The 25,348-nt window shown below is 39.2% G+C and overlaps 1 protein-coding gene across 6 annotated transcripts in view; it reads right to left on the bottom strand.

Moving 5' to 3' along the window:
* LOC114031914 (rho GTPase-activating protein 28-like) overlaps nt 1-25,348 on the bottom strand; it is a 192,690-nt gene that overhangs the window by 109,337 nt on the left and 58,005 nt on the right. Inside the window, exon 1 of one of the 6 annotated variants that reach the window (XM_027847121.1) lies at nt 5,726-5,790. The exons of 3 other annotated variants lie outside the window; for them this stretch is intronic. Coding sequence is in view for 1 of the 3 variants with exons in the window: in XM_027847118.1 (XP_027702919.1) it covers nt 4,851-4,909 (59 nt within the window). In the remaining 2 variants the exon portion in view is untranslated. Of the gene's footprint in view, nt 1-4,846; nt 4,961-5,725; nt 5,791-25,348 lie in introns of those variants that run through there. 2 more of the 6 variants (XM_027847118.1, XM_027847119.1) reach the window with 2 other exon arrangements.

Below are 25,348 nucleotides of genomic sequence, written 5' to 3'. Positions count from 1 at the left end.
GCATCCCATGTTTAGTTTCTTTACAGCTAAGTGCTTCTCCAAAGTGCAAATCCCTGAAATATAATGGGTTTAAGTCTTTAAAAGTGAGGATGTTGGGGGTTTATTGAATGAAGTATCATGAGCTTTACTTAGTCTATGTTTATTTTATACTGCATAAAGTTCGATGCTTAGCACCGACTGCCGCTCATGCCTGGAATACTCTTACTCCTCACCTCCACTGCTTAGAATTCCTGGCTTCCTTCAGGACTCAGCTCAAATGTCACCTTCAGCAAGAGTCCTTTCCCAGTCCTCCAAGTGGCTAGTGCTGTCTTTGAAAACTGCCTTGTATCTACTCTTTTTGTATTTATGTATATGTCTCCCCCATTAGAATGGAAACTCTCAGGTTGTCCCTGATGAAGCTACCTGGTCTTACCTTGAACAGCCCAAATTAAAGGGGTTCTTTCTTCCAGCACTGACTATTTCATCATTTTTTTTCCTGAATCCCCCATTAGTCCCAACGGAAGAAAATATTTCCAGTCATAAGACCTACCACTATAAAAAACAAACGTTCAAATCTTCATATCTATTCAGTTAGTAAATAGGGGAAGTGATGATACATGCTACACATAACTCCAATACAAAGAGAAGGTTATTAGCTTTCTGTTTTCTTTTTGTGTGCTCTCTTCCTCCATTAGACTGTAGGCTTCATGATGGCAGAGGCTGTCTTCCCACCCCCCCCAAATTGTATCCCTAGCACTTAGCACAGTGCCTGGCACATGGTAGACACCTAATAAATGCATACTGACTGAATGACCAAAAGTCTACTTATTCCTAATAATTACTTTTAGGCCTTTGTGATACCTAAACCTGACTGTCATTCTCATCTATTATTTATTCTCCCTTTGGGCAGCTAGATGACACTGAGCCTGGAGTCAGGAAGACTCATCTCCCTGAGTTCAAATCTGGCATCAGACACTTAATAGCTGTGTGACCCTGTCACTTCACCCTGTTTGCCTCAGTTTCCTCATCTATAAAATGAGCGGAAAAGGAAATAGCAAACTATTCTAGTATCTTTGTCAAGAAAACCCCAAATGGATCATGAAAAGTCAGACACGACTGAAAAAAATGACTGAAAAACAAGTTGTTTAGGAATGAATGTCCATCGAATCAAAATTTGTATTATCGAAACATTCACTCTTAAATTGAATTGCTTTTTTTTTTCATAGATTTAGTCTTATTTGGTGTTGAGTATCACTGAGAAACAACTCTCAATCTTTCTCTTCTGATCCGAGCTTGGATACATGTGTACATATCCTGGGGATGATGGCTCTTGGTGTGATAATCTGTCTTTTCACTAGCACAAGGCTCAGTCAACAAGTAAGTACTATACCCACAGACAACCCTTACAAGGTTGTTATGCTATCTCTCTCCAGAGGGTAGTGAATTTCTTCTCCATGTCTTTGTTATAATAATACTGTGCATCTTGGCTGAACTGTTTCAACTCTCTACCTCTGGAAAATTTCCAGGCAGGGTCTGTGTTTACCTCAATCACCAATGATTCAAAAACCCACCACTGGGGCTTTTAACAGACATTAAAACAAGCTCCTGTATTCTGCTGAAGGTGGTTCAAGAGGCTGTCTTCCAAGGCTTCAATGTGTAATTCTGCTGTTTGCATTAAGATGGTGTGTTCTTTTTCAGTTCATTTAATACCTATGGTTTTTCCCTCTCTCACATGCTTGGGGGTGGGGGAAGGAGGTGGGAGGGGGTCACTGCAGCTATTTTGTTATCTATTCCTGGCATTTCTGCCAAGACATTGGCTAACACAGTCTTAGATCACTGTGCCCATTGTCTTTGGAATTCCTTATCTGTGGAAATTCCGCTGGCTTGGGGAGGCCCCAAAGTTGCAATGGCTCCATGTCCCAAGGATTTTTTTTTTCTGCTTTAGAATAGTAAAGCAAAGCCCTTTGTTGACTTTTTCAAATCTAAACATAAAATCTTATCTTATTAAACTTACTTTTGATTAGCATAGCTGTTATTCACTTGATCTCTGAACAAGGGATTGTAACCAGGGCTTTGTAAAATGTGCCTTAAAAAGACAAGACACCCACCAGGGGATGGTAATCTTATTCACATCTACAGGCAGCATGAAAATTAAGGTGTGGAATGAATTAGAGACAACCTCCTAACAGCCGCAGGGGAATTAGACTCCTTACAAGTTTACTTAAGGTTAAAGAAAGGCTTCCTAACAAGAAATAACTATTAAGGCACATAAAAATTAAAGTATTCTTTTCACAAACAAATGAGTAGGTCAAGGTATGGATACCATTTTCTACTTTGACTATGAAACTCTGGAAATTTCTCCCAGTCTGAACCTTGTCTTTGCTGGGACAACTTAATTACTTAAAAACTAACACCTTGGTTTTAAAACTCCAAGAAATGAAGTACCTCACCCAGGTCCTCTAAACTAACCTGGAAAAAGTCATGATGAAGACGCAATGGGGCCTAAGAAGCTTTCCTTTTTTTCCACTCTTGTACAGGAGATACCTCTGCTATATGTAGCCTTCTTTCCTCTAACACCCCCATCACCCTAGCAAAGGTCTTCATCACCTCATACCTGGACTACTGCTATAGTCTGCTGATTGGTCTCCCTGTCTCGTCTCTCCCTACTCCAGTCCATCCTCCATTCAGCCATCAAACTGACCCTGCTAATGCCCAGGTCTGACCATATCACCACCCTTCTTCCCCCACCCCCAACTCAATGAACTCCAGGGACCTATCACTTCAATGAAATGTAAAATCCTGTTTGGCTTTTCAAAACTCCTTCCTACCTTTCCAGTCTTCTTTATTTTACTCCCTTTCCCTGTACTCTGTGATCCAGTGACACTGTGTCCCCATTGTCCTTTGCCTGGGACACTAGGTCCCCCAATTCCGAGAGTTTTCTTTTTTTTTCTTTCTTTCTTTCCTTTTTTTTTTTTTTTTCTGAGACAATCAGGATTAAGTGACTTGTCCAGGGTCACACAGCATCTGAGGCTGCATTTGAACTCAGGTCCTCCTAACTTGAAGGCCAGAGCTGGACTAGTTGCCCCTCTCAGGGTTTTCAATGACTGCCTGTCCCGAGGGCCTGGCACATGCCTGGCACACAGTAAGTGCTTGATAAATGCTTCTTGATTTGAATTGAATTAACCTAGGTTAAGTATCTAAGATTATAAATTGCTGAGAAGATGTGGACCTGCATTGGTGGAGTTTTCTCACCTGGGATTTCACTATTTCAATGAAATCACAAGTCCTCTCCCAATTCTATTTAAGGGAAAGGCACACCAAGGTCTGATGGACAAGATTACAACTTCACAGAAGCTCAAAGTCTCCAAATTAAAGGGAGGGAAATTCAAATAAGTCAGATTCAAGACCTTTCTCCTCTTCTTCCCTCCCAAGCCCCACTCAAAACAAAACAAAAACCTTCCTCCACTCCCCCTCCCTTACACCCTACAAAACAAGGAAACTGGAAGCAAAATATTATTAGTAAGTAATATATGGTACAGACAGTAACAATAGCTGGTATTTACATGTGTTTTGGGTTAAACAAAGCACTTCATATACATTATTCCAATGGATCCTTACAACAAGCAGGCATTACTTTAATAAGGGTACTCCCTCTACACTTTACAGTCTTTGTGAGGGAATGTGGCAAATAAATCACTGGCTGGCCAGACTTATTCCCCTTTCTATACTTAGCTAGGGCTTGGTTCCACGGCTGGGCTGTACTCAAAGTCTTTCTGGTTTGGTAGGGTCAGTCCATCTTCTACTTGGTTTCAAATTGATCTTCCCAAAGCTTCTCTCCTTCCCAAAGGGGGTGTTGCCCATGGTGCCCCCTCACTCTAAGTATTCCATTTTTATATATTCTCTATTTCTTCCAGGATCAAGTAGAAAAATCTTCCCTTTGGCATTTAACCACCAGCCCCTTCCTACCTTTCAGGTCTTCTCCCACCTTACTCCCCTGCTCAGGGTATACTAGGATCCAGGTGTTCTCTGGCCCCTTCCTACCTTTCAGGTCTTCTCCCACCTTATTCCCCTGCTCAGGGTACTCTAGGATCCAGGTATTCTTGCTATTTCTTGAACATGACATGAGACTCCCATTTCCCAACTTTTCACAAGAGCCAGCTCAAATTCCACCTTCTTCTTAAGACCTTTCCCCAGTCCAATCCCCTCCCCTTTCTCTAGATTACTTTCTATTTACATTATAAATCTTACATGTGTACTAGTTGTTTGCCTATTTTTTCCTCCATTACAATGTGAGATCCTTGAACACAAAGGACCATGCTGTTGCCTTTCTTTCTTTTCCCAGAGCTTAGCACAGTGTCTTAGTCCATAGTAAGTGCTTAATAAATACTACTTTGAGCTCTTCCACTTTCTTAGATTTTGAGAACCCAAGGTCACCACCTCCTACCCACAAAGGCTTGAGTGGAGGAGTTCAGGTATTATCACCCCCATTTTACAGATGAGGAAACTAAGGATCTAAGAGGTAAAGCAAGGCTGGGAGTCAAACTCAGATCTTAGGGGTTCTATGCAATGCTCTTTCCAAATCACTACATCCTAGCGCATCAAAGCACACCCCAAAATAAGCATACAAAGAAGAAATCAACAATCAAGCTGCTAGAGTATGCTTGCAAATTATATTTTCCTACTGAAAAGACCTGAATTAGGGTAATACATTCTTGTACCATACTCTGATCTAGAAACCCATATTTTAGGAGAGGGCAAAGAATTAATACATACACAGAGGTCTAAAACACACAACCTAAGTGTAGAAGTGAGTAAATATTCTATATGAGTCATGAGAATGAGGGGGAAGAACACTTTCCTTACTCACCTACCTATTTCTTCTGGGCAAAGTCGACTGCAGCCTAATCCTGCCGGGTGTCCTCCACCCCATTACCTTCTGGTAGAAAGCAGAGAGCAGGGCTTCGACAAGGAGGAGGGAAGATGAGCATGGCTGGGTTAAACACCAAACTGAGCTGCTGGCCCAGTCCCTTGGAGCTTGGAATAGATAACTCAGGCGGCAGAATGACTCCCAGTGGAGGTAGACAAAAATAGGTAAATGATTACCTGGAAGGATTGGTTTAGATAGCTGGAATGCTTCTACACTATGACAGGAAGTAGATTCCACCTCCCTCCCTCTCCCTTTCCCCACCCCCCCTTTAGCCTTCCATTAACATACTGTTTAACTGGTCTCTTTCGATTATTACCAGATTAAATCTAGTATCTGTTTCCTTCAACCCCCAACACCCTCTCAACAACACTCAGTGGCTCAAAGGCGTAATCTAATTGGGAAAGTATTTTTTTATATTTAGAAAAAGTATTAACTATTGCTAGTTAAAAAGAGGGAAGCAGGTATCCATGCTTAACTTTTGTGTTAGGTTTTCCTGGTGTATTAAAGCAAGAGAAAATATACCTAATCAGCTTACAACTTTTAGGCGCTTTCAGAATCGAGTTGCCTGTTTCTCCTTCGGTAAGATTCAATCCTTCTTTGTAAAGACCCAAAGGAAAGTTGAATATTATTTTACTACCTTGTGCTTTTTAACTACCTACAAAACAGTGCCACCTTCCCATTCTTAAACAAATGACTTCCAAAACCAATATCCCCCAGTACTTGCTCTCTTCCATATGTCTTTGAAGGGAAAGGGAGAAATAGGCCTCAAAATGAAATCAGTGGTCAGAATTTCCTGAGTTAGGAAGATCTGTGTCTTACCTTGTAGCAAGAAGCTTAAAAGCCCCACCAATGATATCCTTTCCTTAAGGGAGAAGGGCAAAAACATCTTTACAACCAAGTTTCCCAATGGCCCTGGTGGCAAGAGGTCATCCTCCAGCCCACATTCCCCAACCTGCACATTCTGAAGGCTATCTAAACACTCCTTGATAGCATAACACTTGGTGCCTCCAGCCAGACGGGACCAGAGGAACAAAGAGCCATGGGGTTTCTGGTCTAAATGGAAAACTCATTCACACAGCTGAGCAGCTATTTAAAGAGGCGGTGCCTGGGGGACAAACCACTTGCTACAGTACTTTCCTGTTTGTGTCAGGAATTAAACCTTTCATCCATTTCCTAAGAAGAGAATGAAATGTCTAATCAGTTTCTACTGGCCTAGGATTTATGAAAACTCACACTGTGTAAAGGAAAGAAGAAAAAATACTGTGATTTAAAAAAAAAAATTTTTTTTCTTCCCACAAAGGAGGCATGAGGAGCTATGAAAAGCACTTGAAAAAAAATCCATGTTTAAAAAAACAACCAAACAACAAAAACAAAAAACAACCAAACTTTTAATTTGTTATGGACTTGAAAAGTCCAGAACTTGAACCTGAAATATGCAAAGAAAAGAATTACAAATAATTTAAGCCTATAGGCCTGGCATAGTATATGTATAGTATTAAGTGGGCTGTCTGTAAACATAGGTTGCATGAATGGAGTAAATGAATGAATAAATGAAATGAATGAAAACATACTTGCAGGAATGAATGAATGAGTAAATGAACTGGGGCCTTTATTTCAGCAAGAGAAATGTCTAAGGTAAGATGCAAAGAAATATCATGGCATGATAGAGTTTTTGGGAACACATGACAGAATTTACACAAAAATAGAAAAGCCTATAAACAACTTTATGTTTTGTTAGATTACCCTGTTCAAATACACTAATCAGATGGTTAAAATACAAACTTTTTTTCTGTTAGAAATGCTGTTATTTTCTGTTAGAAACTCTTCAGAGTTCCAGATGGGTGGCAATGAAATCTGATTTAAAAATACATATATTGATTTTGTTAAAAGCACTATGAAGACATGAAATATGGATGACCACAGGTTCCTGGCTGTATATGTGATCCAACCACTTGTATTTGACGTAACAGTATCCAAATTGGAACTTCCACCTCGTCATTCTACCTTGAATTCAGCTTAGGTCACCAGAGGCTAGAAACATCCATATTTTTTCATGATTGTTCATTATTCTACTATACACAAAGGGAGAAGGTGACCCATATGGACAATTGTCCATATTAGAAAATTGCTGAGAGAAGAAAGGGATGAGAAGCACCAGTTGTCAGAGACTTTGAAAGATCCATAATTAGATGAGGGTGGACAAGTGGGTGCTCATCACCCCGAAGAAGATCTAACCCTCTCCATTTCTTGCCTTCTTTGTACCCTGGCCATATTTTACCCATAAACCTCTACTGAAAATCTACCTAGCTCCCTGGAGGCCATGCTTGTCTTGAATCTCAAATGATCAGGTCAAAACAAGAGGAAGGAAGGAAGGAATTAATTTGAACCATCTCTGTCTTGACCTTGGGTTTGCGCTAATTCTACAATACATTTTTTTTTCTAATTTTCTGGATAAAAATCTTGATCAAGAGTCTGTATACTCAAAAATGTAAAAGGCGAAGTTATGAATGAAGCCCTGAAAGTTCAATAAGACAGGGAAGGATTTCCTATTTAATTACTGAATTAAAAAGTTCTATAGCTATGGGCCCCATGAGAAAATCTTAGTATAACAGAAAAGTTGCTCATTAAAGCAGATGACTAGAGCTCTAAGAAGTATCTCATCTAATTTACCATTCTGAAAACCTAATAAGCAGAAAAACATCATGACAATGACCATCTTTGGCCATACCTTTTCTGAACTTGTTAAGTTCTGATCTTACAGTCCAGACCTCCCTACCCCCACCATTTATATAGGCAGCTATGTGGCACATTGAAGAGAACCCAGGACCTAGAAGCCCCAGGTTTCAATGATAATGAATGAATTTGTAGAACTTGTGAATTACTGAATGATTTACTCATTCCAGTCCCAAAGAAAGGTAAACTATAAATCAATCACAAGGGCTCAAACTACCTGAACCAACCTATGAGAACTTTCTAGAATTTCAAAGCCAAAAATGGTATATAATTCAATTAGTTTCAGTTCAGAAAACACTTATCAGATAGCTATTGTGCACAGAAACCAGGCTACACATTGGAAAACATGCCAAGTTTGGATGGGATGTGGCCTTAGACCTCATGAAATTTATAGTCTAATGAGGGGGCGAGGTGGCACAGTAGATTGAACTCTCAACATGAAGACAGGAAGACAAGTTCAAATCATGCCTCAAACCCTTATTAGCTGTGTGACTCTGGGCAAGTCACTTAACCTGTCTGCCTCAATTTCCCCATCTGAAAAAATGAGGATAATAATAACACCTACCCACCAGTGTTACTGTGAGGATAAATGGAGATATTTAAAGACCCTTCAAGTGTGCCCTGGCCATCACCAGTCATCTTGACTTTTCTCTTGCCAAAGGACTTTGATGACTCTGGAGGAGAGAATGAGGCTGATGACTTTGTGTAGCTCTGCCTCACTTAAATCCAATTTATGCACAAGTCAAGATATCACTCTCTGATGCCGTTGGTCCTCTTCAAGAACATCAGACAAACAACAACAGCTGTATAAATGCTAGCTATTTTAATTATTACAATACTATGTTTCCCTAAGAAAGAAATAATTCACCAGCAAGAAATAATTTTAAGCTGACCATTTACAGAAAAGAACTATTAAAGAATAATATGAAAAATTAATTCATTATCAATTCTCTATAGTTAAAAAAACTATATGGAATCCATTTTAATCAAAATTTCAGTGGAAAGTTAAAATGATATTTGCTTAAATTACTGGAAAATCAATACTACTCCAAGATCAAACACAGAGCTATTTTCTTCTGCCTTTGAAGAATTCTTTCTAAGCATTCTGAAAGCTTCCAGCATTATTTAATATTTTCATATTTACAAAGCACTTCACATATTTTATCCCACTTGATTCTCACAATAACCTTGTTAAGTAGGCCATGTGATTATGCCCATTTTTCAGATGATGAAACTGAAGCAAATTGAAGTTAAGTGATTTGCCCAGGAGTCAAATAGCTAGCAAGGATCTGACGCAGAATTTGAACTCAGGTCTTTCTGTCTCCAGGTTGAAAGCTCTATCCACTGCACCACCAAACCTCCCTATTAAACTATGTTTCATGATAGCTAGGACCACATCTTATCCAAACCTTTTATTTTTCCTAATTCCTAGCTTGGTGTTCTCTGCACAACAGTTACTTAATAGGTGTTTTCTGAACTGAAATTAATTGAATTATGTCCCACTTGCAGCTTTCAAATGCTAGAAAGCTGTCATAGGTTGCTTCAGGTAGCTTGGGCCCTTGTGATTGATTTACACTTTGTCTCTATTTGTGCCTGGAATGAATAAACCATTCAATAATTCACAAACCCTACAAGTTCTCTTTTCACCAACAGCTGATTACACCCCCTCCATTCCCCGGCAGACAGTTTCTTCAATTCTGTGGTCCCAAAATTTACCACCAGTCTGCTAACATTTTGGTGGCAGACTCTCCAAACTCAGCAAAGGTTAGTCGTCTCATGGCAAACCCAGCCTGCTGCTGAAGTCTTTCAAGCTTGGGACCACTCCTTGAGGTTGGCACTTTGTTGCAGAGCCTTCATCCTTCAAGGCCACTGCCACAAAAGATGAGGCATGGGTACTTTGGTGAAAGGGTGAAAGAGTGAAACCCACTGGCCAGATACCACTTGTCCGAAGGGAAAAGGGGGACAAATAGAAATGTCCAAAATGGATGATCCATGAGTGTAGGCAGACCCTAACCCATCCAGCACCCTCACTGTCCCCCCCCCAACAAATAAATACATTAAAAACTCTACCAACAAGTCTTGTGTAGCTTTATATAACATTCAAGATTTATAAAATCCAAAACTCCCTGATACCTATTGGGGCATCTGAAAAGAATCTAGCCGAAGCGTTCTGGCTGGATGGTGTCCATTCACCCATACGGAAGAAGAAAAAGACATATAACTAGAATGTGTGATCTGTAAGCTCAGGCAAAACCTAGCCATCCAACCCCTCCACTCCCCTCACCCCATCATATGCTGTAAAAAAGACTCTGCCAACAAGTCCTATGTATCTTTATCTAAAGCATTCATGATTTATGTATTCCAACAGTGCCTCCTATCTGCTGGGGCATCTGAAAAAGAATCCAGTTGCTTGTCTTCCAGTGTACAATAGTACTGCTCTAAAGCTCTGGGCTGCGTGGCCCCAGGCTATATTCTGAACCAAGTTAGAATTGCCTGGACTTGTATATATATATACGTATTGTTTTGCCATGCTCGGATAACCACTGCCACCACCACCTTTATCATCATCATCATCATCATCATCATCATCATCATCATCATCTAGCATTTATATATAGTGCTGGCTGTGTGCCAAGCACTGTGCTCATTTAATCCTCACAACAACCCTAGGAAGTAGGTGCTATTATTATCCCCATTTTTGTTGGTGTTGTTGCTCAGTTGTTTTTCCATTGTGTCTGACTCTTTGTGACCCCATTTGGGGTTTTCTTGTCAAAGATACTGGAGTGGTTTGCCATTTCCTTCTCTTGCTCATTTTACAGAAGAGGAAACTGAGGCAAACAGTGTTAAGTTAAGTGACTTGCCCAGGGTCCCACAGCTAGTAAGTGTCTGAAGTCACATTTGAACTCGAGTCTTCCTGACTTCTGGGCCAGCGCTCTATCCACTGCAGGAATTGTGACTCAGAGAGGTTAAGTGGTATGCTTAGGGTCACACAATTATTAAGTGTCTGAAGCTAGATTTGAACTCAGGTCTTCCTGACTCTAGTCTCAGTGCTCTATTTTGTGCCACCTCAAGAAAGAGCTGAAAATTGTTAAAGTGGAGCTGGTTGGCAATCCCTGCTATACCATCAATAATTTATGTTTGTTTATATATATATATTCGTATACATATATTCCGGCAACTAGGTGGCACAGTGGATAGAGTGCCAGCCCTGGAGTCAGGAAGACTCATCTTCCTAAGTTCAAATCTGGCTTCAGATACTTACTAGCCATGTGAACTTGGGCAAGTCATTTAACCCTTTTTGCCTCAGTTTCCTCATCTGTAAAATAAGCTGGAGAATGAAATGGCAAACCACTCCAGTGTCTTTGCCAAGAAGAAGCCAAATGGTGTCACAGAGTCAGATATGACTGAATCAACTAAATGATAACACATATGTATGCAAACATATATACATACTTGAATACAGGTTTGTGTATATACACATACATATATTTGCATATATAAATACATGCATATATATACACAAATGCATTTGTGTATATACATACATGCACAAAAATATTTGTGCTTTAAGTGGTATGAAGCTATTTCTTACTATTCCTTGAGATATCAGATTGGACTCACGTAAAGAATATAATCTTGTCGCTTACTAAACATTTGACTGATACATTCTTCCCCCAGTGAAAAATGAACGAATTCTTCTACAATGCCTGGTTGTAGTGAAATGTGCTTAATGTCACTCTGGTGTCATGGTCAATGGCATTTTCCCATAGGGTGGCTTGATCCCACAGACTGCCGAGAACTAAGTTCCTAACCTTTTATAGAGAGCACTGTCTCTGATTAGCAAATAGAGAGTTGACATCACATTACTGATTCGAGAGACATGTGGCATGTTGTGCTATTTCTATTATACAGTGCAGCAAAAACATGTTTTCTTTTAATAAACCTTTAACCTTAATACGACTGAAAACATAAAACCAGTCATGTAGGAGGGGAAGATTTACAGAGCATGACCAAAGGGAGGAAATATTATAGAACATGTCATTCCAGAGTATCCAGACTGCTGGATAGTACAGCATACATTTCCACAAGATAATAGAAATGATTTTTTTTTTCCTTTCTAGTATTCATTAAGTTTTATAGAAGGGACTGCTGTTTCCTTATTAGTTGAATGCTACAATCTGGCTTTATTAGGAATAACATGTTAATATAGAAAGTGACCATTAAAAATTAATTTGCTCAGAAAACATTTAGGAGGAGTAAATTAATTATAAGGGTTTAGAGCTTCTCATTTTCCAAGGACAAAAGAGATAAACATTATAGAGAGACTGGACTGATTTAGGGCCTTTAGAAGACAGGGAGAAGTTATATAGGCTATACACGGTCTAGGAGACAAGGAGACGGCTCATTGGGAGTTATGCAGGCTTGCTGGTTTGGGTGAAACCTAATGGGAATAGTCAGAAAGTCATTTGCTATAAGGGGGAATTAAGTTGAGCCTTAACACTAGTTTCTTTCAGGGACAGAGAGTGAGCCAGAAGATTGGGAAATAGCATCATATGGTGGCCTAGTGCCAAATAAGAGACTGTTGCTAGAGGAAAATTGATAGCATATATGGAAACAACCCTCAGCAATCCATTCTTTGACCCTTAAAATTTTTTTTAATGTAAGCTTTATTTTATTTTACTATTTTTTCAATTAACAAGTATTTTTTTCCTCCCAATTCTACTGAGGGGGAAAAAAAAACCCTTGTTATAAATACACACAGTTCAGCCTTTTGTCCTTTTGTCTTTCTGTTTTCTCTCTTCTGCTTTGTTACCTTCAGCCCTTTCTGTGTCCATGTCTTTATCTTGCTTTCTGCTTCTCCTCCTTCTCCCTCACTTCTCTCATTCTCTCTTCCCTTCCACCATCTTTCCTAGGCCTTTCTCTTTGTAGTGCTAGCTGAGATACAACAACATGGAAGTGATATCCCTCTCTCTTGTCTTTGACAATATGCCTCAGTTCATAAACTCATTATGCTGTCTGTGTCCAAGAAAAAAGTCACTGAAAATGGAGATGGAAAGAATAAGCATTTATTAAGCACCAACTACATGCCAGTCATTGTGCTAAGCACGTTACAAAAATCTCATTTGATCCTTACCAAAGCCCACTGAGGTAGGTGCTTTTTTGATCTTGACTTTATTTACACCTGAGAAAACTTGAGATAAACAGGTTAAATGGTTGCCTAGGGTAACACAGCTCGAGTATGGGAGGCCAAATTTGAACTCACGTCTTTCTGATTCCAGGCCCGATGCTCTATCACTGTGTCACCTAGCAACCATGATAAAAATGGACCAGAAAATTCAAATGAGCTAACTGAAGAATATCTGGGGGAGCCATGAAAAAGATAGTGAGTGCAGTGACTAAGAGAGTGGAGGTACATCCCCAGACCATGGACAAGCAACCAGGAATCTGTTTCTTAAAAGAAAAAAATTGAGACGGTCTCCAGAATGTGAATAGTCTTGGATAGATAAGTAGGCTTTGTCCACTGGATGCTCCACAAACTCCGAGTGATTAATCCAACTGGAATATCCAGAGATATCTTCCCTAATTGAAAGAGGTCATTGATAGGATGGCTAGGAATCTATTCCTCAGTGGACAGGAGGGCAGGAGATGCCTAGACTATGAAGAGTCAACCAGGAATCTGTTTCCTAACAGATGGAAAATAAGAAAGTGTGTGAACAGGCAGTCTTTGGTAGACAGAGAGCTAGGGTTGTCCGAAAAGCTGTTGGCCTTCTAGAGATCTGCCCAACTGGGGACAGGTGGCAACATAACTGACTCCTAGAGGACCGAAGACTAGATGTCAGTCCCTAAATAGAAAACTTAGAAAGGTTGTCTGTCCCAAAGGGGTCAGAAGAGCTGACCCAGCCTATGAGGGGAGGGAAGGGGGAGAGAGAGAGAGAGAGAGAGAGAGAGAGAGAGAGAGAGAGAGAGAGAGGAGGATGTTCCCATTACAGATTTAAAAGCACAGACACTTCAGTCAAGTAATCTTTCATCTGCTACATTTAGAATGTAGTTGTAATGATTAGCTAGCTAAACAAATTCAGCCAGTTTTTAAAAAAAAATTTTTTAACTGAACAGCTTATAATACACTAAGCTAAACACAGAGGGGATTTTTAAAAATGCAAAATCTTGCCACTGGACCCACTGGATTAAAATTGATTCTATATAGTTTTTTTCGCTATAAGAATATATGATATGGTCTGTCCCTGAGGAGTTCAACAGTCTGGCAGAGAAGAGACAAGTACACAAACATCAAAAATAGAGGTCAGTACATGGTAAGCGTCCAGAGAAGAGAAAGCTCTTTTCTAAGACAGAGATTTAGAAAACATAACTCCAGAATTTTGCAACTACATTATCAGTTTCTTCAAAGGGTTTGAGAATAACAGCCTGATGACGTGGGGTTTGTTGTGAACCTTTATCTTTGTTTTTTGGGGTTTTTTTGAGTGTAAGCTTGCTGACATAATCACAATTTTTTAAAACTGGCAAGAAATTAAATTCTTTCTATGAAGTTGCAAAGAGGAGAAAATGTGTTGTAACTTCCAAGGAAATGCATTCTTCTGCAAAATTTGCTGGCCATGTGCATGAAATTCCCTGGGCGGGTGGTCACATGGACCTCCTAGGACTCTGTGACACCACAGAGAAGATGGTGAACTAAAGGCTGTAGTCCCCAACATCTGCAGAGGCTCCCCCTTGTTTTGGGGAGCAGCCACTTCTGGGAACTCTTCATCATTGCTTCAGGGATGCTTAAAACCAGTCCAAAGGACACACAGCTGTCATCCTGGGGTCAACAATCCTCACAGTGCTGTTGGGTGAAGCCAGAAAATTGTTCCAGATGTTGAGATGATGTTTTCAGTTTATGGAATAAAAAACCCCAAACACTGTTTGAACACGTAGGTGGGCCCTGAATAGCAGTCAGTAAACATTTATTAAGTGCCTACTATGTGCCACGCACTGTGCTAAATGTTGGGGATACAAAAAGAGGCAAAAGACAATCCCTGCCCTCAGGGGGCTCACAATCTAATGGGGGAGACAATAAGCAAATAAACATGTATAAACAAGCTGTTGTTTGTTGTTTATCCTTGGTTCTTGAAGACAACCATGGCATCAGGAAGGTGGTACCAATGACTTACAAGTGAATTGGATTTAAGTGAGAGAGGGCCATGCAAAGTCACCAGCCACACTTTCTCCTTCAGAGCCATCTGGGTCCAGTGGCCAGATATAGATCAGGATGACTGGAGATGGCGCCCTCCACCCCCAACCACGCCGCTTCATTTATAGACCTTAAAGTAATCTGATTTTAGGGATAAGCACTGGACCTGTGATTTTTATCAATACATGGAACTCCCCAAACAAGGAAACTACTCCTACCAACACCCTAAATGCATGCAGATTGGCATCTTCTCTTCTTTTTTTTGGAGGCAACTGGGGTTAAGTGACTTGTCCAAGGTCACACAGCTATTAAGTGTTTGAGGTCACATTTGAACTCAGGTGCTCCTGACTCCAGGATGGGTGCTCTATCCATCGTGCCACCTAGCTACCCCAGCACTTTCTCTTCTAATGCATAATCTTAGAAAGTTGCCCAGAATACTGAGAAGTTAAATGATTTGTCTAGGCCACAAAGCCAGCATATATCTGATGCAGCACTTGAACCCAGGTCTTCCTGACTCCAAGGCCAGCTCTCGCATTCATTAGGCCCAATGGCCTCAATCTGATTGTTAACTCATTAATATGATATTAATCCTTTTATAGACTTCTTGACTCCTCAAGGAACTCTTTAAAACTTTAACTTGCTGATCTGTGTTGGTAGAGTGACTTTCCATACTAGAATGGAATCACAACTCTCAAATTAGATTCCATTTTTTTCCAGTGAGTATTTAATAAACACCAATTTATTAATTTAGTTGGAAAATTTGATTTTATCAATGCAAACATGGCCATTTTTTTTGAGATAAAAAACTTTTGGTAGTAGTATCACCAAGAACACTTGAACTACATATAAAATAACACAGGTCCTGGCACATAGTTAACACATAATAACTACTTGTGGACTTGGTACTAGTGTATTATAATATGTACGGCACAAAAAAACTGAAAGGTGCAGGAGCTGTCTATGCCTCACCACTTGATTTTCTTCCTAAAATGCCTCTTCTATTAGCAAGCACGTTTTAAATATTGATAACTGCACGATAAATTTCCGTACAGCAAGCTTTTATCAGCGGATGGAAGAAAACTGTCTCCATACCTGGCACAGCTTTGCCTCTGCAAGGGGAAAAAATGTGGATGACAAGATTGCGATTTTCAAAAGGTTTTATGGGAACAAAGGATGAAAAAAATCTCAAAGACATGATAAAGTAACAGTTTAGGGTGGAGGAGGAGGGAAATGAGGGATGCAGGGGAAAGGAGGAGGAATATGCCTCACTAGTAGTACTTGTGTAATTAGGACAAAGGCATCATTAGTTAATCTCCATAATTATAGGCAGCCTTTTTTTTCTTTCTTTCTTAGACGCTGTAATGCAATTGTCAACATTTTAGCCAGTCTGTGCTTTGGAGTAACAAAACCTGGAAATGAGGCTGTAGCTTCCTTGACACCAAGAAACGGCCCAGAGAGACTGCTGGGCATACCAGGAATTAATTTCACTGTCACAAGGGAAATGTGGTCTAAAGCTAGGTTAGCAACCAATTCTTGTTTATGGAAGCTGTGAACACTTAGCTTTGAGCACTGAGCATTTAGGGCCAATGACTACGAGTGAGTAAGCACATTGGGCCACATCATAATTTGTTGCTACTTATGGTATGATTGTACTAATGCTACATTGCAGTACCTGTCTTCAAAGCTATTGGATTTTGACAGTACATAACAGCCTTTACTAACTCTTCCACAGGTAACCCACAACAGACCCAAGAAAGAAACTGCTGTGTTTTGTGGCTCCTGTGTGTGTCTGTATGCAGAATGACAGCTAGTGTCTTCAGACAATAAGCAAATTTGTTAATTATCATGTATTTACGATTTCTAGTTGCTTGTTTTCTTTTTTAAACTTAATCATTCATTAGGGATCATTAATGGCACCTAATTACTAGTGTCTTCAAACAATAAGCAAATTCATTAAAGATCGTGAATTTATGTTTCTAGTTGTTCTGTTTTACTTAATAAGTTGTGCCTTGATCCCCTTCATTCAGCAGGGATCACTAATGGCTTCTAATCACTAGTGATCCCTAATGAATGAAGTCATGTTTATATTTCACATGTACTAGCATTTCATACCAGGGAGTCAAGTTAACATTTTGACATGGAAAAACTGGTGTGACAGGGAACAGAATTAAACAAACAGCCTCAGGTTTTGGAGTCTATAAACAGAAGTATGGTAGATTCATTTGCTAATTATTCTTCTCTGCTACAAACTCCAAGGATTTCACAACCGGATAATAACAATATAAATGTTGTTCAGTTGTGTCTGACTCTTCGTGACCCCTTTTGGGGTTTTCTTAGCAAAGATACTGGACTGATTTGCCATGTCCTTCTCCAGCTCATTTTACAGATGAGGAAACTGAGGTACATGGGGTTAAGTGGTTTGCCCAGGGTCACACATCTAGTAAGTATCTGAGGCCAGATTTGAACTCAGGAAGACAAATCTTCCTAACTCCAGGCCCAGCACTCCATTCATTGTGCCACCTAGCTGCCCCAGTAATAACAGTAACTATCATTTCCATAGCACTTTGAGGTTATGCAAAGCTCTTTACATGTTATCAAATGTGGGATCCTCACAACAACGCTATGCAGTAGGTGCCATGATCTTCTCATTTTACAGGTGAGGAACCAGAGGCAGACAGAGGTCCAGTGACTTGACCAAGGTCATTCAGCTAGGAAGAGCAGAGGCAGGATTTGAATTCAAGCCTTTCTGATTCCAGGTTTATGGCTTTACTGACTGTGCCTATGAAAGTGGTTGGGACAGAGAAGTTTAGGACTGAGAAGGTGTGATCAGTGATGGACATTGCACTGGTACTTTTCAACTCCTCTGGTTTTCAGAATGATAAAGTAGATGAGATACTTCTTAGAGCTCTAGTCATCTGCTTTAATTACCTTAACAACTTTTCTGCTGTACCAAGATTTTTTTTTTTTAATCTATTGAACCACCTAGCTATGGATGAGTTCAGCAGATATTTTTATATCGTTTCATCTCCTGATACATTTATCACAGGAAAGAATGAGAATACAGTTTATGCAGCTAACAAAAGGATTAATCTGTAAGCTTCTCAGAAGCACACCAACTTGTCAAAGGCAAAATCTGTCATGGTAGTGTCCTCCTAAGTTCTAGAAATGACATTTGCAAATGAGAGAGAAACAAAACATTAAAAAGTGTTATATTGAAATAGAAGGACGGATCTGTCTAGTGTAGAGTTCGGGGTTTTTGTAAGCACAAGAGGAAAAAGGAAAAGGAATCCATTTGGCTCTCAACAGCAAACTGTTAACTGATACTAAGTCTTGGAAAAAGAAAAGGATGCCATGTCTATTTATAGCACTTTGGCCAGTATGATTATTAAGCTTCCCAAGATAAGGAGGCTCAGACTTGCTCAAGTATATAAATAGAAGTCCTAATAGACAAACTCAGATACAGTAGGATCTGTTTTTGGGTAATTTCATGAGCATGTTAAGAACAGTGATGGCTTTCATACATTATCCCATTTGATTCTGGCACCTACCCAGTGAACTACTAATAATACTACAAGCTACAGTAATATTACAAGTGTTATTATACCCATTTTACAGATGTAAAAACTGAGTCTCAGGGTGGTTATGTGACTTGCTCTTGGTACTACAACTAATAAGTACTGGAGATGGGATTCTAACACAAGACTTTTCTCATTTCAGATCAGTGCTTAACATAGTTCTTGGCACACAGCAGGCACTTAATAAATGCTAGTTAGCTGACCAGTGTTCTTCTTCTATTGTACTGCTTCTCACATTCTTGCTTATTGATTGGTGTCTATAGGCAATACTAACATATTATTCATCAATTTACTAAAAGTCATCATAAGTTGGGTTTGAAATTGAAGTCTGGATTCTGTCAATATACCTAAAAGTTTACAAGGAGAAGAGTACAATTTCTGCTCATGTAAAAATAGAAATGACACTGACATGAGCTTTTCCTCCCAAAAAACACTTAATATTGAGTGTAAGCCATAGTATAAAATCCAAAAATGGCTTTATTTTTACTCAACCAAACTGGCATCAACCTATGTGCTAATATTACATGTATACACCAACATGTACATGAATAATCAATGATGATCAGTGATGTTCTATCATTTATACAAAAGCTTCTTCCCTTTACTTTGTTATAATGGAGATACATGATTACTGTGTATCTGTCCATACATATATTAATTCTGTTTTATATTTTGTATAGAGCAGGGATGAGAAATCTTTCTTTCCATCAGCATGTAGTAATGCCAGGGAAGTATGTGATTATTCCTCCTTCTCATTTGTGTGGCAAGTACTGGTTAATATGCAAAATGCCATTTAATCAATCATGTATTTATTAACTACCTACTATGTGCTGGGCTCTGTCCTAGACATTGTATAAATGATGAAACACTACTTACTTACACCCAGGTGTTAATATATCATAAATTTGATTCAAAACAAATGCAGAATTAGTAAATATAATCTAAAGCAGAAATATACAAGCAAAATTTAAAGTATTAATGTAAATTTCATAAATGTAATATTTAGATAAAGTCTCTGAAGTTTACAGATTGCCTAATTGATAAAGGATATGAGCAGGCAGTTTTCAGAAGACATCAAAGCTATCAATAGTCACATGAAAAAATGCTCTAAATCACTACTGATTAGATAAAGCCAATTAAAAACAACTCTGAGATATTGCCTCACACCTATCAGATTGGCTAACATGACAGATAAGGAAAAAGGCAAATGCTGGAGGGGATGTGGAAAAACAGGGACACTAACGCACTGTTGGTGCAGTTGTGACCTGGTCCAACCATTCTGGAGAACAATTTGAAACTATGCCCAAAGGGCTCTATAACTGTGTATACCCTTTGACCTAGCAATACCACTATTAGGTCTGTATCCCAAAGAGATCAAAGATAAAGGAAAAGGACCCATAGGTATAAAAATATTTACAGCAACTCTTTTTGTGGTGGCAAAGAATTAGAAATTCAGGGAATGCCCATCAATTGTGGAATGGCTGACAAAGTTGTGGTATATGACTATGATTGAATACTATTGTGCTGTAAAAAATGACAAGCAGGATAGTTTCAGAAAAGCCTGAGAAGACTTACATGACCTGATGCAAAGAGAAGGAAGCAGAACCAGGAGAACATTGTACACAGTAACAGCAATATTGTAATGATGATTAACTGTGAAAGACAACTATTCTAACCAACATAAGGATCCTAGACAATTCCAAAGGACTGAAGATGAAAAATGCTATCTACCTCTAAAGAGAGAACTGATGGACTCTGAGTGCAGATTGAAGTATATTTTTTTTCTCTCTCTTTGTTTTTCTTGCCTTTTTTTTTTTTGGCAACATAGCTGATATGGAAATATGTTTTGCATGACTTCATATGTATAATGGGTATCATATTTCTTGCCTTCTCAATGGGTGGGGAAGGGAGCAGAGGGAAGGAGAGAATTTAGAACTGAAAATTTATTAAAAATTTAAATAAAAAAAGAAATTTTACAGAGTGTCATCATTTTTAAAGTTATTATTAGAAATATTTGATTAGTTTGTTGTGGTTCCCCCCTCCCTTAGTTGGGGGGATGGGGAAGAAAGGGCTGTTCTGGGCTTGTGATTTCATGCCATAAGAATTCACTACACTAAGGCAGAGCAGTAACTCATTCAGAAGTTGGAGTCTAATGAAAGCTGTCTCAGACATTGAGAGGATAAGTGACTTGCTCAAGGCCACCCAGGTAGTTTATATCAAAGGCAGTGAATTAAATCCAGATCTTATTCACTCCAAGACCAGCCCTGTTGCTTCTTATTCTGTAAATAATTATTTCTTCATAATTTTCTATAACTATGTACACCCTTGCACATTTTTCATGGTCGTAATCATACTGTGCCTTCAAGTTGTACCCCTGGCATGTTCTGGTCCTGTTCCCAGTTGAATTGTGAAGCCCTGAGGGCATGGCTGCTTGTTGTAACGCAGCGTATGCTAAATCTGTAGGAAAATTTTCAAACTTGGGATATTCTAGAACATGGATGTATTTTCAATAACATATTTCAAAATATTTTCAAATAATGGAAATGCTTATCCACTTCTTGGAAATTAGGACACCTCATTCATTAATCATAAGTGTCCTAAAATCCTTCCACAAGCAAACTAAATTGCATAGGGGTGGATTGTACATATATTCTATTTTCAAGGATTTTTGCCAACTTCAGTCCAATTGTAGCTCAAATACAAGAACACTGTCAGAGCAGGGGGCAAGGGTAGGTAGCTTTAAAAGCTGATTATTCAACTACCATTCACTTTTCTGACGTCTGTTCTCCTCTCCCAAATTCCATGCTGACAGAAATGCTTAAAATGTAAGGACCAAAGAGTACAGTCTAGCATGGTAATGGCCATTGCTCTTCACCACTTACGTGGTCAGAAATTACATATTTCTCCATTCTGACACAAGAAAGTTATCCCTGATAGATCAGGATCCATGCAGTAAGCATCATACTATTTGTCAGGGTATAATTTTAAAAATATTCATTACATGCCTTCTCTGGGTATACAAAGACAAAACCAAGGACAGTCTAGCACTGCCCTCAAGAAGCTTACACAATATTTGATTTAAAAAATTATACCTAAAGCATGGGCTTTTCTCTAGTTAACTTTCTGGAATAATTCTTACAATTATTTTTCTCTTGACTTTCAAGGTATCTCCCAAAAGAATAAATGTCATATTTGTGTACATGTACAGAAGATCTAAAGTCCTGAAATATAGGTACAATAATTATCTTAAATTAATCCTCTTGGGGTTTGGGGGAAAGTAGGCTTATTTCAGGATTCTTCTGAAATCTTCCTTTTTTTGAAACTATCTTCTTTTGAAATGATGGAATCTCTTACCCAGACTGTCACAAATCCCTTCATATGAATTACAGTTTAGAAGGTAAAATAGTAGTGAAAAAGGTTTTAAAGGGAAAATATTATCATTAGCTTAAAGAATGAGATTTGAACAGCATGCAACTTACTATACACTCCAAGTAATCAACAAATGTTTTCTATGGATAGATGGATTTTGATAGATGGATGGACGGGCTGATGGATGGGTGGGTGGATAGTTAAAGGGATAGGAATGAACTTTGATTTTAAACAACTTCAAAATTAGTACTATTTTTAGCTTGGTATAAAAAAGGGGATCATCATTTTGCTTCATCAATCCTTCATGTTTTACCTCAAATCCAGTTACATGCCTATTTATTAATAACAATAATAATAACTAGCATTTATAAGAGGCTTTAAGGTTTGCAAAGTATGTTTATCTCATTTTATCCCTACACTTCTGTGAGGTAGATGCTATTACTATCCCCATTTTGCACACAAGGAAACTGAGGCACAAAGAGTTAAGAGGCTTCACAACTAGTAATTGTTTGAGACTGGATTTGAACCTAAGCCATTCTATCCACTGTGCCACCTAGCTGCCTCCCTTTGCAAAAAAACTGGAAGTTAAATTGACTTCTTTCAAATGCTTCTTACCATGTTGTAAAAATAACCATGAGTTTCATTGGAAAAATAGGAAACTTCAGTAGATTTTATCTGGTCTGATGGAGCAAATGCGTCTTAAAGAAGCCATGCCCTCGACTTCAACATTACACAGCTGCACACTGTATACATTTAAATTGACTTCCTGTTTTCTATGGATTTTTTTCTTAAACATGCCTCACAGTTTCCTGGTGGAATATTTTTTTAAGTTCAGTAAAACTTGACCTTTACATTTCATCTGTGGGTTATGTTTCTTTTCTTATCAAGACCTGTTTGGAAGCCAGAGGGGAAAAAATGCATTTTCTTTGAAAGTTAAAAAAAAAGAAGCACTTCTGACTTTGATGTTTAATTATTCAACTCCTTGAACAAAAGTTTTGCACCCACTTCCCAGTATTGTTGTATCAAATGAAATGATATATGAAAAACACTTTGCTTAAAGTGCTGTAACAATGTCCACTATTATTATTAATATTGTGTAGTAAGTGCTTACTATGGATAAGACACTGTTCTAGGCAATAGGAGCCTGAAGACAAGAAGGAAATAGTCCCTGCCCTCAGGAAGCTTACACTCTACAAGGGGATATAAAATGTACAGAAGTGTATACAAGATAGAGAGGGTGGGAAGCAAGTGAGAGATCAAAGTGCTCTAGGGAAATCTGAGTAAGGAGAGAGCACTCCTGGGTAGCAATCAGGAAGAGCTTCACTGCAGAGGTGGTATCTGATTTGAGTCATGAAGGAAGAGAAGAATTCTGAAAGGTGGGGATGAGGAGTGGGCAGATGCCAGGCATGGGTGTTCAAATAGGTGAAGTCTAGAGGAAATGTAGAGGTCAGAGAACACTTAATAGCCCTGTTTGGATGGATGGATGGTTGAATATGGGAAGGGGGGGTAGAATGAAATAAGGCTAGAAAGGCAGCATGGGGTCGGATTACGGAAGGTCTTGATGTCATGCATTTATATTTCATATTCTAAAGGCATGGTGAAATTACTGAAGGTCTTTTAATAAGGTGACAACAAGAGAATCTTATTTTGTTAGCTATATGAAGTATCATAGAAGAGAGAGACAGGAAGCAAGGAGGTCAATTAGGAGGCTATTCTAATAGTCTAATCCAGAGGTTCTAAGAGCCTGAACTCAGAGAGTAGCCGGGTGAGAGGAGAGAAGGGGATGGATTTCAGAAAAGTGATGCAGAACTGACAAGTTCTAGATACACAAGGGAAAGGAAGAAAGAATCAAGCAATCAATAATGATTAAGCACCTACTACGTGCCAGGAGTCAAAGGTAACCCCAAGGTTACTTCTGGGTGATTGGGAGGAAGGCAGGCGCTTCAAAAGAAAAAACAAATTTGGAAGAAGAGTGGATTTAGGGAGATAATATGATGATTTCGGCTTTAGACATACTGAAGGGTAGTTAGGTAGCACAGTGGACAGAGTGCCAGCCCTGCAGTCAGGAGAACCTGAGTTCAAATGTAACCTCAGACACTCACTAGCTGTGTAACCTTGGGCAAGTCACTTCACCCTGTCTGCCTCAGTTTCCTTGTCTGTAAAATGAGCTAGAGAAGGAAATGGCAAACCACTCCAGTATCTTTGCCAAGAAAATGCCAAAATTGGGTCATGAAGAGTATGACTTGGCTTGAGTTCAAGATGCTGGCAGGATATCCAGGTGGTGACACCCAGCACTCTCACAATCAGTGAGGGCTAGAATCTTAGGCTAAGAACAGCAGCTGTGCCTCCTCTGTCCTCCATGGAAAAGGCTCCTCTTTCCTCAACAGTAACCACCTCCACCTAACCAGTTGGGAGAATGATGGATGGGTGGATGGCATCACCTTATCCTCTAAGACTAGAGGAAAGAAGAAAAGGACAAGAAAAGAAGTAGACGGATTTTAGGGCGAGGAATAGATGAGATAAAAGGAGCTCAAGGCAATGGTGGCTGAGATGGTTATAGATTGAGGGTTGAGGCTAGAAATGGGGTAGAGTTGAAAGTTGGAGTTGAAAGCAGCAGTGCCTCCTCTCTCCTTAGTGGTAGAGATTATAAATATTAAATAAATATTGAGGATCCATTATTCTTTAATGCTTAAATATTTCAAAGATCTCCAAATTTATCTGGCTTGATCGTAACAGACACAGGCCCATTTTAGAATTCTTCCTATCTTGGTAAAACTTCCAGCGTTTGGCCTCCACATGACCCTTAGAGAGAACAGGGTCACCTCCCCCCATTAAGCATCACAACTGGACTTTTAGGGGAGGTATTGTTAAGCTACTAAATGAAAAGAAAAACAGAAAAATCATCTTTTCCCTGAAGTTGTATTGTATTACTTAACTGTATTTTAGAATACAGGTCAGTCAAAGGGCATGGTTATGCTTGAATATAGCATATGCCTCACCCCCTCATTTGGTGGACCAATTCATTGAAAGTCAAGTCATTTGAACACAAATCCATTCTGCAGCATCTCACTCCTTTTACCCTAAATTTCTCTGTATAAACTAATGAAATCACCTATTACCAACTCCATCTGTACCCATTTTGGGGTAAGAAGATGTAGCTTTGATGCACCCAATGAGGCACTTATTAAGTGCCAGTTTTCTTCCAGTAGAACAAAGTGGTTGTCTGAATACCCAGCACCTAGTACTATAATTGGCACTTAATAAGTGCTTAACTTAACGAATCTCATTTTGGAAAGAGAATCCCTACCTATACCTAGGATTTGGACTAATACTCACTTTGCCTTTACCAACAGCAGTCCCTATCAGCTCCCAGGGCCTCATTACTCAGGTTAGGTCATTTTGGAAGGAGAAGACACTGCAGCTGGTCTTGATGAGCTAGGGAGCTAATTCGCTATCAAGATGGGAATCTGTGACCATGTTCACATTTTTTAGAACTATGCCATTGCTAGCTGGTTTTTTTTTTCCCTTTCCTTTCCATGACATGATTTATTTCCTGTCATGTACAAGTTGGGGGGTTGG

Source organism: Vombatus ursinus, unplaced genomic scaffold (genome assembly GCF_900497805.2).
Source record: "Vombatus ursinus unplaced genomic scaffold, bare-nosed wombat genome assembly UNPS02015255.1, whole genome shotgun sequence".
NCBI classification, from domain to species: domain Eukaryota; kingdom Metazoa; phylum Chordata; class Mammalia; order Diprotodontia; family Vombatidae; genus Vombatus; species Vombatus ursinus.
Note: the sequence above shows the minus strand (reverse complement) of the source record. Positions and strands in the feature narration are given on the sequence as shown.